This window comes from Marmota monax, unplaced genomic scaffold (assembly GCF_021218885.2).
Source record: "Marmota monax isolate L192 unplaced genomic scaffold, Marmota_monax_Labrador192_F-V1.1 WCK01_AAM20220418_F8-fsc00010, whole genome shotgun sequence".
In the NCBI taxonomy this organism is placed as follows: Eukaryota; Metazoa; Chordata; class Mammalia; order Rodentia; family Sciuridae; genus Marmota; species Marmota monax.
This window is the reverse complement of record NW_026692321.1, coordinates 17,144,872-17,158,723: the sequence shown is the minus strand read 5'-3', so window position 1 is coordinate 17,158,723 and position 13,852 is coordinate 17,144,872. Positions and strand designations below refer to the sequence as shown.

General features: G+C 34.6%; 1 protein-coding gene across 10 annotated transcripts in view; it reads right to left on the bottom strand.

The window, feature by feature from the left end:
• Ncoa1 (nuclear receptor coactivator 1) overlaps positions 1-13,852 on the bottom strand; it is a 253,377-nt gene that overhangs the window by 144,490 nt on the left and 95,035 nt on the right. For 6 of the 10 annotated variants that reach the window (XM_046441367.2, XM_046441369.2, XM_046441373.2 and 3 more), the window contains exon 3: positions 10,827-10,986. The exons of the other annotated variants lie outside the window; for them this stretch is intronic. In XM_046441367.2, the coding sequence (XP_046297323.1) occupies positions 10,827-10,860 (34 nt within the window). In that variant the 5' untranslated portion in view covers positions 10,861-10,986. The remainder of the gene's footprint in view (positions 1-10,826; positions 10,987-13,852) is intronic. 10 annotated transcript variants of the gene reach the window in all.

Here is a 13,852-nt window from a genome sequence, read left to right as displayed (position 1 = left end):
AGGAATAGGAAAAACAGTAGAATTAATCGGACATACCTTTCCTAGCCTGGTATTTGAATACATGACCAGGGTAACTCCGCATCGTGTACAACCACAAAAATGGGATCCTAAATAGAATAAATTATACTCTATGTATGTATAATTTGCCAAAATACATTCTACTGTCATGTATAACTAAAAAGAACAAATAAAAAATAAATAAAATGATCTTCAGGCTATGTAAGAAATGTATAAATATACATCATAAATGAATTTGGTGTTTAGACTTGGGCCCCATTTCAAAGATATTTCATTATGTATATGCAAATATTCTAAAATCTGGGGAAAAAATCCAACACATTTCTAGTCTCAAGTATTGTGGATAGGGATACATAATCTGTAGGTTAAATAATTAAACTGCTAGTAAATCAGAGTTCCAGATAGTTGATAACAAACCACTATGATTATATGATGTCAATTTCAATTCTAGTGAAAAAACTACAATAAAAATATTTACTTGGAATTCCAAATTTAAACAGACATTTGATCCATTCAATTTTCTTCCTGTGGACAATCTTTTGGACTAGGTCTTCAATAAAAATACAAAACTAAATATGAGTGATTAAATTACAATATCTGGGGCTAGGGTTGTAGCTCAGTGGTATAGCACTTTCCTAGCACATGTGAGGCAGTATGTTTGATCCTCAGAACCACATAAAGAATAAATAAATAGAATAAAGCTACTATGTATGTCTACAACTAAAAATTTTTTTTTTAATTACTATGACTTAGCCAGATGTGGTGGTGCACACCTGTAATCGCAGCAACTCAGGAAGTTGAGGCAGGAGAATCGCCAAGTCAAAGCCAGCATCAGATTTGTGAAACCTTCAATGACTCAATGAGATTCTGCTTCAAAAAATAAAAAGGGCTGGGTACATGGCTCAGAGATAGAGGATCCCTTGGTTCAATACCCAGTACTGAAAAAAAAAATCACAAAAAATTACAATGTCTTCAATTGCTGAAAGATATAAATCGTGTATTTTATTGTGTTGTCCCATATTTTTATGGTTGCATTATGGTTATATATAATGGTGGGATTCACTGTTACATATTCATAATGCTCACAAGAGAACGATATATATATATATATATTTTTTTTTTTTTGACTCAGTTTATTTTTCAGAGATCTCTGTCCATAGGTGGCTAACTTCATGACTCTGGGCTCGAGATGAGGCAGAACATGATGGTGGAAAGAACTCAGGACATAGACAACATGAAACACAGAGAGCTTTGTTCACCAGGGACAAAATATAAACTCCAAAGGCATGCCTTCAGTGACCTACCTCCTCTGGCCACTCCCCACCTGCCTAGTTACCACCCAGTTAATCCATATTAGTGGATTAATCCACTGATGAGGTTAAAGTTCTCATAACCTAATCATTTCACCTCTGAGCTTCTGGGGGACACCTCATATCTAAACCCTAACAGACATCAATACAGTAAAATTTAGAATAGTTTCATCATCACAAGGACCTTTGGAAGGACATTCATAGGCTTTTGGGGGCCTTTGCAGTCTGTATCCATTAGTTCTGACTTCTTTAGCTTGTAGTCTGAGATAAATGAGGCAGAAGGGAAGGCCAGCCAAGTCACCACTTTGTCATTTCCTAGTGGTCTGTCTGCTCCTCTACACTGTTCAGAGTCTTTTTTCTGTTTTAGATGTAAATCCCAGGACTTTTAGTTGGGCTTAGTGGGAGGAAGAAGAAAAGGTACATCAATTCCAACTTCTCAGAAATGGAAGTCTATGTAGCTGAGAACGATATATTTTGAACTTTATCATCCCCCAGTATTTCCCCTTTCCTTTCCCTCCTCCCTGCTCCCTTTCCTCCACTCTACTGATCTCCCGTCAATTTTCACCAGTCCTGTATGTTAAAAGTAGAACATGTTTTCATCACATCTAAATATATAATTACGATTAGTTGGGGTTGGAGCTGTAGCTCAGTGGCAGAGAGCTTGCCTACCACATGTGAGGCACTGGATTTGATCCCCAGCACCACATAAAAATAAATAAAATAAAGGCATGCTGTCCATCTACAACTACAAAAAAATTTTTAAAATATTTTTTTAGTTGTAGATGGACACAATACTTTTACTTATTTATTTATTTTTATGTGGTGCTGAAGATCGAACCCAGTGCCTCACACATGCGAGGCAAACTCTCTGCCACTGAGCCACAATCCCAGTGCCCCCCCACAAATTTTTTTAAGTAAAAAAAAAGAATTTATTTTAAGTAAAAAAAAAAATTTTTTAAAGATTAGTGAAATAAGTTGAGCTACAACATGAATTCTATATTATTTATATTGCCAAGAAAATAATTTAAAACACTTCAAATGTGACATGAAAAAAAGTAGAGGGACCTGAGTCATCCAGAAAGGAAAAGAATGAACGATTACACAATTCTTTAGAGGTTAATTTTAAAAAGGAAAATAATAACAGTGTTAAGGTCCTTTAAATTATCTGTAGAAAAAGTAAAAAAGATGACGGTATCTTAAGTCAAGTTTCAGTGTACATCTTTCATGCAAGCTTCTCTTAGGATTTCTTGTGTCTAAAATGGGTCCATGGGGAAACAAGAAGAAGAAACTCTGTGATTGTGTTCTGATGCAATAGGGGAGAGGCCTATCTAACACTGAATTTGAGGAAAATGATGGCTCTGTCCCAATTCTGATGGCAATATCCCTGTCAGGAACATAAAAGTAAATTGGTTACAATTTTTAGTTTCACTACATCTAATTTTCTTAATGAAATTATTAAGTTATGAAATCATAAACTAAGCATTTTATTGTAAATTTAAATTACAGTTTGTTCAGTTCAAAAGGAAAAAATAAATAAGCTTATGTAACCTAGTAATAGCAACATGAACTCTGGATCCTTCAATGTTCCACTTACAAATTACTTAAGGACTGTGATACAGCAGTTTGTTTACTTGAGTAACTGTACATTCCTCTCAAATAAATTATACTGTGAAAAGGGACCAGGAAATGAAGCAAATATCTGGATGTTAGTCCACAGCAATCCTGACAATTCTACTGTATCTTCTAGATTCTCACTACTGTTTAGCAAAGAATGGTCCACTGAGAATCTAGATTTAATGCTTCTCTCTTCTTCAACTATTTCTTTAGTTTTGTAAGAAATTCTACTTAAGCTAAAAAGACGTTGGGCAAGGCCTAAAGGGCAGACTTCATATGTGAATGATTGTATGCATGACAATAAGAATTTTTTAAAAACACGGTTTCATTTCCAGCACTTGCCACCAACATGTTTTTGTGACACCAGACATGACAATTTCTAAAGAACTCGGTTTTTGCCATCTGAAAAATAAGGGTATTAGAGCACAGAAACAACCAAGGTCATTTCCAATTAAATACTTATATGTTTATGTAAGTAGATGAATGAGTAATAGAGAAATCCATCCAAGTATAGACACAGGTATGCGTATAGAAATAGAAAATGGCAAGGCAGGCTGGGGTTTCAGCTCAGTGGTACAGTGCTTTCCTAGCATGTGAGAAGCCCTGAGTCAGATTCCCTGTACTACAAAAACACAAAACAAAAAAAGAAAATGTGGGGGGTAATGTTTACAATTAAGAGTTTCCCTTTGGGCTGGGGTTGTTTGTGGCTCAACAGTAGAGTGCTTGTTTAGCAAGTGTGAGGCACTATGTTTGATTAATAAATAAAATAAAGGTCCATCAACTGATAAAAAAACTTTTTAAAAATAAAAGAATTTCCCTTCACATACTAGGTTTAAACTTAGGATTAACAGGGGCTCCGAAGACCCACAAGATTCATTCAATTCCCTGGCACCCTCCTTTTATGCTGCCACTATTATCATGTCCACAAGCAGTACGATCTAATAGTGTGTGCTCCTACCAACAAATCAGTCACTGTAGATCAGCTGGTATATTTTCTACAAAAAGCCAGACAGTGAATATTTTAGGTTTTACAAGGTTATATAGTCTCTGACACAATAAATCAGCTCTGCTGTCTGAGTGTGACAGCAGCTATAGACTGTACATAAGCTAATGGGCGTTATGGCTCTGTTCTAATAAAACTTTATTTACAAGAAACAGGCTACAGGACAGGTCTGGCACACAGGCTGTATAGTGTGCTGACTCCAAGTCTAGATCACATGAAGAAACAAGATAGTATAAAACAGTTAAAATATAAAGAGACATAGTTTCAGAAGAGAAAGTATTAAAAAGAAAAAAAAAAAATCAGTCCCCTTAAATTTCTCAGAATAGTGAGAAAAAAATAGCTTGAGTATAAGAAAGAGTGTGATACAACAGAAAGTACCTACAATAGGTTTTCAATACATACAAGATGTTTGATAAAATACAGGTTTCCTCTCCCTTGCCAACAATGCCATCCATTGAGACAATTCTTGCTGCCAAACTTCACTTATTCTGGCCCTCTGACAAGAGCTAGTTCTTGATTGTTCTAGATTCTGGCAAATTTCTCCTGGTACCACTGTATCAAGCTTTTAGTGCTATTTCATTTCATTTCATTTTTTCTGCATTAATACAAAGGCATAACTTCAAAACCTTAGCCGACCTGAGCACAAAATGTCAGTACTGCTATTCTGTGCTCAGGAAAAGATGGTAAGGAATACAGACAAGAAAGAGGAGACTAGAGACAGAGAAGGTTCAGGGGGAGGACAGGTAGTATTACTTCTCTTTTCCAGACTCTAAAAAAGAGACAGGTGCTGACTTACTATTAATTTAAATTAAAATGCTGTCTACTTTAGTGGGAACAAAGAACACTTAACTTTATGCAAAGTGCTCCCTAATTAAAGTACTCAGGAAAAACCTCAGCAAGCTTTATTCTGACAATTTTATCTGATCACTCTGCTTCTAGCTGTGAAAGTGACTGATGTTTTTGAAATTCCCAAGGAGCTTCTATCAGTAACCATGGTTACTGCTTCAAAACAATACCTAAAAAATGAATAACAATCTGAGAAGAAAAACATTTTTTCTTGCATTTCATCAAATGAAGCTATAGAAACAAGACAGGGTGATGGTTGGGCAGAGTTTTCAAGATCATGATTCTCTACACAGTCATTGGAGTACTTGATCTGTCTCACAGGTCTGGTACCCTCAAAACCTAATTTAGTCACTTATAATGGACAGTATCTTATGAACGCAACAATATTCTTGTCAGGAAATCACTGAATTTGCTTCCTAACATAGAAGTTTACTGGGAAAAAACAAATTCAGAGCACCATGTTGCTTAGTAAGTACTATACAAATCTGAGTGGTACCTATAATTTTAATAGAAAGCTGCCCAAGTCATTCTTGTCAACAGTCGGTTTTTCAAAAGGTTTTCATCAAATGTTCCTCTTTTCAAACTGACTGCAGTCTTTTGAGTTGCTAATAATTCATCCATTTAGTTTCAGAAGAGAAAGTATTAAAAAATGGACAAAACTCATCCTTAATACAGAACTTATAATCTAATGGAGAAAGGACACATTAAATACACAATTACAAACTGTGTTAACAGGCTACAAAGAAAAAATAAAAAGGTGTTTACTAGTATATCAAGAAAAACTTCTCTGAGCCAGATATAAGTATATCAATAAAAACTTCTTTGAGCCAGTAGTGCATGACTATGATACCAGCTACTTGGAGGCTGAGAAAAGAGGATCACAAGTTCCAAGGTAGCCAGGGCAACTTAGAACCTTTCTCAAATAAAGTAAAAAATGGGCTGGGGATGCAGTTCAGTATACAGTGCCCATGGGTTCAATCACCAGTACCAAGAGAGGCGGGCGAGAATAAAGGGCGAGCTTCTTTATTATAAGAAGACTAATGCTAACAGCCATTGATGCTGGGTAATGGATATATAGGACTCATCATATTCTTCTGTGTATGTTTAGAAATTCTCAAAATAAGTTTAAAAATAAAGAAAATAAGAAGAGAACTGAAAGACAATTATGTGGTCAACAAGCAAAGCACGACAGGAAAGAGCAGATACATCCATCCAGAGAATTACAGATCTCCTAATTCCAAGTTTTACATGAGCAGAAAAAAACAAGGCAGTACAGCAAGGGCTGGAGGAAATGAGCAACAGCATAAACACACAGTAAGATGGAACTACACATAGATGTCAATCCTCCCCCAAACACATCTTAAACTCAATATGATTCTAATTAAAATCCTTCATATACTTCTTTATTTACTTTGGAGGTTTGTACTGAGGATTGAACCCAGGGTCTCTTTCATGTTAGGCAAGCACTTTACCTCTAAGCTACATTCCCAACCATCTTAATTTATGAGACAGGGTCTCACTCAGTTGCCCAGTCTGGCCTTCACCCTCCTGAGTAGCTGGGTTTATAGGTATGCGCCATTGTGCCTGGTGTTCATATATTTAATTTTTAACTTGATGAATACATTCTAAAGTTAATCTGTAAGAATTAATACCAAAGAATAAGACAAAAACTTTTTTAAAAAATATTTATTTTTCAATTTTAGGCGGACACAATATCTTTATTTTTATGTGGTGCTTAGGATCAAACCCAGTGCCTCATGCATACTAGGCAAGCACTCTACCACTAAGCCACAACCCCAGCCCAAGACAAACACTTTTGAAAGACCAATAAGCCTTTCAAGCTATAATAACACTGAAGCCGTATGATAGTTATGCAGTGATAAAGAATTAGATGAAAGGAACATTAGTACAGACAAATATCAGAGGGTAAAAGAAACATTCAAGGGCTGAAGTTATGGCTCAGTGGTAGAGCACTTGCCTGGCATGTCTGAGGCCCTGGGTTTGATCCTTAGCACTGCATATAAATAAACAAAAGAAACAAACAAATAAATAATACATTGATACCTAAAAAATATTTATAAAAAATTCAATAAATACTATCAGAAATAATTATTTATTTTAGGAGAAATAAATTTCTACATAACATCAATTATAAAAATTATGAATTATTCATTTAAAAATTTTCAAAAAGAATGAAACACAGTCAATAAACGTGACAAAAAAGTCAAATGGCTAGAACTTAAATGACATTCCTCTTTTAATCTTTTAGATTCCCAATATGTTCAAAAAATGTGAATATATATGTCTGTCTGCATTCACTGGAACATGCTAAATGTTTAGCTATTTTTACACTAAAAAGGGAAATTTAGAGGAAATAATAAATTTAAATATTGAACATTTCAAAACATCTACACATAAAAATCAAAAAAGGCATAGAAAGGGTAAATACATTTGCAAAAACATAAAAAGTTAATAATCCAAATATATTTAAAATTCATAAATGATATAAAAATTGATAAGGCTCCCATTGGTAAGCAGAGAGAAGACCCTAAATACAACAAAGAAACCAATTAAAACAAAATACCAATGTGTACAATTTAGGAAATGCTGGAATGGAAGAACTCAATGTGATAATGTGGGGACAAGCATGCTCACTTGGTGACAGTGAAGAAAAGCTGAAACCTCCACATGAGGGAACAATTTGACATGAAGGAGTTAAAACCTTAAAAAATGTCAATGTCCTCTGAAGAAATTATTACAATGTGGGAAAATATTAAATTCTGGCCTTACGTTTGGTGGCTGTGTTACTCAATAAGTTCATACCATTTGTGTGTGGGGGGGCAGATAACACAATACCTTTATTTATTTTTCTGTGGTGCTGAGGATGGAACTCAGTGCCTCACATGTGCTAGGCAAGCACTCTACCACTGAGCTATTAACTCCAGCCTCAAGTCTCATACCATTTGAACACAGTTTCTTCATTGCAAAGCATGAACATCAGCTACTAATTCAGAGTTGCTATGATACTTTAAAAAGTAACAAACCATATAAAAATATCTTAAAAACTGCAGAGCAGATGTTTGACCCAAGGCCTGTGAACTCTAGAGGATTTCAATAGTTTTAGGTCTGTGACTGGACATATGTGAATGATTGTAAAAAGATCAACAGTTTTCAGTACACCCTAAAGAGGTACTAGACTCAAAAGAAAATCAAAAGCTACCAAGCATAGAGCAAATCAAAAGTGCAGCTGTTCTTCCCAGTGTCCACCTTGTTGCCTAGCACAGTACAGGCCCAAATTAGGTGTTTACTATAAAATCCAGGTAGCATTTAAGATGATGAAACTTACACTGTTTGTTTCTATACCCCTCAAAGAGTATCTAGTGATTTCTTGGGGGATTAATCCATTCTCTGATATAGTTGTAAAGAGAATCTAAATTAGAGCTGGGGCTGTAGCTCAGTGGCAGAGCGCTTGCCTAGCATAGGTAAGGCACTGGGTTCAATCCTTAGTACTACATAAAAATAAACAAATAAAATACATGCATTCTGCTCATTTACAACTACAATTTTTTTTAAAAAAAAGAAGAGAATCTGAATTAGAAAAACAATATGACAATCAGACATACATGGATCAGTCATATGAAACTAAAGTAACATAATTTAGAAAATGAGGAGAGGTAGTAAACAAGTTTAATATATTTAAAGTACTATTCTTAATTCATTCATGTGTATAACTAGTTTAATCCCTATCACCACAAAACAAACAAAAAATATGTAAATAATATATAAACACCTTGGGACATTTCTCTTAAAGCAAACAAAAATTAGAGATTTTATATATATATACTTTCAATAAAATGGAAAATAGAAAATTATCATTCTTTCCATTAAACAATTTTTAAGATTAATTTAGAAACTTCCATCTCTAGGTGATAAGCCACATTTTCATTAAAAAAAAAAAAAAGTCCTAAAAATGAGCCACAGTGAAAAAAATTCTACCCAATCAAGCATATGCAAACAGACTAACTGGGAATTTTAATTTTAATTATAATGAAAACAAAGCAATTAAAATTGAAAGTACTTGATAACCTCTTTCTGGAAAGGTAAAACAGATGGACTTTTCGCTAAGTAAAACTAAAAACCCTGGATATTATATGTAACATACATAAGAAAATTAAAGGTAGAGAGAAGAATGGACCTCAGAATCCAGGAAAACAACAAGGTAGTAAGTTCTGTGAGTTTTCTTTTGCACCTTCTATACATTAGACTTGGAATTGAAGAAGCTGGTAGCCTGGAAACACCAAAAATGCCACTCCATTTCAACCAAAAAAACAACAACAAGCATACAAACACAAAAACAAATTCTTTCTTTCTCTAGTCAAAAGATCCGGAAAGAGACTACCTAGACAAAAGCTGTAATACTCAGCCAAACATCGCAAAAGAACAAAACAGAACTGTGGCCCTCTCCTAACAACAAAGGGGAAGGGGGAACCTGGCTTCAAGTACCCTTGAGTCAGCTCCAAGAGGCACCCCATTCTCCCTATCACAGTGGTCAGAGAAATCCAGCAGGAAGCAGTCCCTAACAGCTGAGATCTTTGCTTCCAGTAAAGATCACGTGCACACTCGGACTTCTACCTGGAAGTTCGGAGGAGGTGCCCTTCCCTTCTCTGCCAGGGTCTGATACCAGAGGTGGCCTAGCTAAGAGACCATGCACTTCTTCACAATAAACCAATAGAACTAAAACCTGATAGAACTAAAACGAGAACTAGACACATTCACAATTATAATCTGAGACGTACTGTGGAAGCCATGTGGGGAATAACCTGAGGTACTCCTGTCCTTCTATCCAAGGAGGAGTCACTGAAGGCCAGAACTCCCATTCCTGATTAGCAGTACGGAGGAATCAATCCTCAACTTGAAGTGTCAAGAAAGACAAAATGGAGAACCTGGACTTCTGCCCACAGGGCAGAAATGAGGCCCACACATCCTACCTTCCAATGATGAAGCCGTGCCAGAGGAAGCCAGCTATATCAGGACATTTAAATAAATTACAGAATCCCAGAACATAATACCCCAAATGTCCAGGTAACAGATGAAAATCATTCATCATACCAAAAACCAAGAATATCTCAAACTGAATGAAAAAAGACAATCTGCAGATACTAATACCAAGATGATAGGATGCTAAAATTATCTGAAAAGGATTTTTCTAAGCAGTCATGACAAAAATGACTAAACGAGTAATTACATACATACTTGAAACAAAGAATAAAAATAAAAAAGCCTCAAAATAAAAGATATATAGAAGATATAGCAAATAAAGAAAAGATATAAAGGACCACCAAATAGATATTTCAGAACTGAAAAACACAATAGCTAAAATAAAGACTCATGGATAAATGTAATAGTAGAATGGAGGGCACAAAAGAGTGAATAGCTGAATTAAGAAGATAACAAGGGCTGGGGATGTGGCTCAAGCGGTAGCGCGCTCGCCTGGCATGCGTGCAGCCCGGGTTCGATCCTCAGCACCACATACAAACAAAGATGTTGTGTCCGCCGAAAACTAAAAAATAAATATTAAAAACTTTCTCTCTCTCTCTCCCCCCTCACTCTCTCGCTCTCTCTTTAAAAAAAAAAAAAAAGAAGATAACAATAAAAACGATCAAATTTGAACAACAAAGAGAAAATAGATTGGACTACAACAGAAGAAATAAGCCAGGGCTGAAAAAAGAGTTTTCAAAGTACTCTAAGAAATAAATGCTTATCATTTCCAAATTGGGTAAAACACTTAAGTTTATAGATTCAAAAAGTCAAGTGAACTGTAAACAGGATAAACCCAAAGAAATCCACACAGTTAAATTTCTAAAAACTAAAAACAGAGAAAAACTTAATGAAGAAAGCTGGGGATGTAGCTCAATGGAAGAGCACTTGCCTCGCATGCGTGGAACACTGGGTTTGATCCTCAGCACCACGCAAATACATAAAATAAAGGTATTGTGTCCATCTACAACTAAAAATGAAGAAGAACAATGTTTTACCTTCAGGAGAAAAACAATTCACATGACAACACATTTCTCCTCAGAAACCAAGTGGGAAGCGCAGGAAGTGGCACACGGTTTTTTCAATGAAGTCCACAGTTGATTATCTCTGTTTCTTTATGTGTTTTTTTCCTCCTCTTTTTCTTGACATTTGGCATGCCTGGAATTTGGGGACTGAATGTAAGATACTCTCATAAAAATGATAGAGGATGTGAATATTATCTTCTAGAGAAGAGTTTTAGTTTCTGGTTGGCAGTAAGAGCTAATCCAGAGGTTAGGCTAATTTGAATTGAAGCTCATTTTCAATCTTCTTAAATCCTGTTCTACTTCTTAAAACCTGGTCCACTTCCTTTTACTAGATTTAATTGTTCAGAGATTTCTCCCTGAAAGACTCCTCTGCCTCTACCTCAATGAGATTGCTAAAAACTCGGCTTAGTCATCAGCCTCCAAGCAGTCACTCTCTGCTCAACTTTTCCACCTATTGACTTGTACTTCTTATTAAACTCTGAAAGTCTGTAGGCGAAACATGGTTCAGAATCTGGGGTTCAAATCTGTATGACTGTTTTCCCTTTAGGATTTTGGCCACTCCAGTTCCAGGTGCCTTGGTAACCCTGGATTCCAACAGTCCTCATCTGCGACCATTATCTGTTCAACTTCCCCACCTCTTGGTGGTATTATCTAAAAAGAGGTGAAAAGGCCTCCAGAGACAATTGATATGACTTTCTCATTGATAAAAATAAAAACTCTTAGCAGTTAGAAACAAAAAAGAACTTCCCTACCTTTTTCTTAAAATAATCAGAAACCCATGGTAAACACTATACTTAGTAATAGTAAGTATATTCTCATGTATGTTAAGAAAAATAATGAAGAAAATCATTTGTGCCACTCAACATAGCATTAGAAGCCCTAACCAATGCAATAAATCAAGGAAAAAAAAAAAACATACTAACCCTGAAAAGGAAAAATCTCCAAAGTGTTTTTCATATAATATAAACATCTATCCCTACAAATAGAGAAAATCAGATAAAACACTAGTAAAATTAGCATGAGTGCCCAAATGATGTCAAGAAATAAAAGACAGGTCCCTATACTTCTGGATTAGTGGAGGGGGTGAGAAAAATAGGTAATAATTAGCATAATAAATACATACATTATTTGGTCTAATATATATTATAAATGCTATGAAAATATAAAATAAAGCAGAGTAAGGGGAAATCAGTACTAGAAAGGTATACACTACAATTCTCTTTTTACATGAGAATCATTCCTTCCCAGAATACACAAAAATAAAAGTCATGTAGGAATAATAAACTTTTTGCAGCTTTCAAATAGAAAAATCTATAGAAGAGCTGGAAATAGTAGCACACACCAATACTACTGACCACTTGGGAGTCCAATGTAGGAGGATCTCAAGATGGAGTTCAGCCTGGACAATGTAGCAAGACCCTCTCTCAAAAATAAATAAATTAATGAATGAATAAATAAATAAATAAACAGGGCTGAGAGTATGGTGCAGTGGTAGATCACTTTCCCAGCATATGTGAGACCCTGGGTTTAGTCTTCAGTACTAAAAAAAAAAAAAAAAAGAAAAGAAAAGAAAGAAAGAGGAAGTCTCCAGAAGAATATAATTCTCTAAAACTAATGGAGAAAAAGTCAATATACGTAATCAGGATATTAATTCTCCCCATAATAAGGATATTAGCAGATTCTTCATCTCTTATGAATCTTATGAAGGTTAGAAATATAGAGAAAAGACTTACATGTATATACATATAAATGTAAATTAAAAAGCACACTTCGAAAAAGAACAAAGTAGGGTTATTAGTACTATCAAAACGATTTAATGCTACAGTAAATGAAAGTTGGTAGTAACAGTATACTAATACAAAAGCAGATTAATGGAACAGAAATTATAGAAAAAGACACCTGTAAATATGGAAACTTAATAGAGAGCTTGCTTATGATACTAGTGGAAAGAGAGACTACTGAATAAATGATGCTAAGACAACTACCAAGCCAAATGAATAAAAGTGAATGAGATCATAATTCACACCATCCAAAAGAAAAAAAAGTCAGGTGGAGTAAATACCTCGACATGAAAATCAAATCTTAGGAAATGAGGAAAAAAGTAGAAGTGAGAGGTTGGAAATTGTTTCAATGAGGACAAAGTTTCAGTTTTGCAAGATAAAATTCTGAAGATTTTGTTGCTTAATAGTATGAATATATATAAGTGAATAAGTTTGTGTGTCAGAGTAAATAAACTAAAAAGGTACACATATGATATAAAGGAAAAGACTGAATATGATATTTTATAATCTCTACAGATATACCAAAAGATAATATAATCAAAATGAAAGACTAGCCATAAAACTAAAAGAAAATATTTGATATCATGTAACAGAAAAAAAGGATAAATAATCAAAAGATCTAAAGAAATTCTATAAATTAATAAGAAAAACGTTCAATATCCAAAAGGAAACAAGACAAAGGATATGTGTGAACAGGCAATTCCCACTAGAGAAAATGCAAATGATTATAAAATATAGAAAAAAAAATAGGCAAAATAATTAACTAGTAATTGGTAAAACTAAGATTAAAGACAAAAGATATTTTCCACTAGTCAGATTTAAAAAAAATTTGTGAAAGCTGGGTGACAAAAGTTTACTATGTAAACTGATACAACAGTTCTGGAAGAAAAAGTGGCAATACTTCCAAATTAAAAAGGCACATATCACTATGTGCCTCCTCACAGATGATAACACTTTCCATAAAATACTTTTGACAAGAAGAAAAAAAATCAAACCTGAATCTCACCAAGCTCTATACTCAAACTAAACACATATAGAAAATCACAAAGAACAGAGGAGTTGGGGTTGTGACTCAGTGGTAAAGGTAGCATATGTAAGGTACTGAGTTCAATTCTCAGCATTGTATATAATAGATAGATAGATAAAGGTCCATCAACAAATAATAAAAATTTTAAAAAATAACAAAGAATGAAAAACATGCCAAACAATTCTATGGGG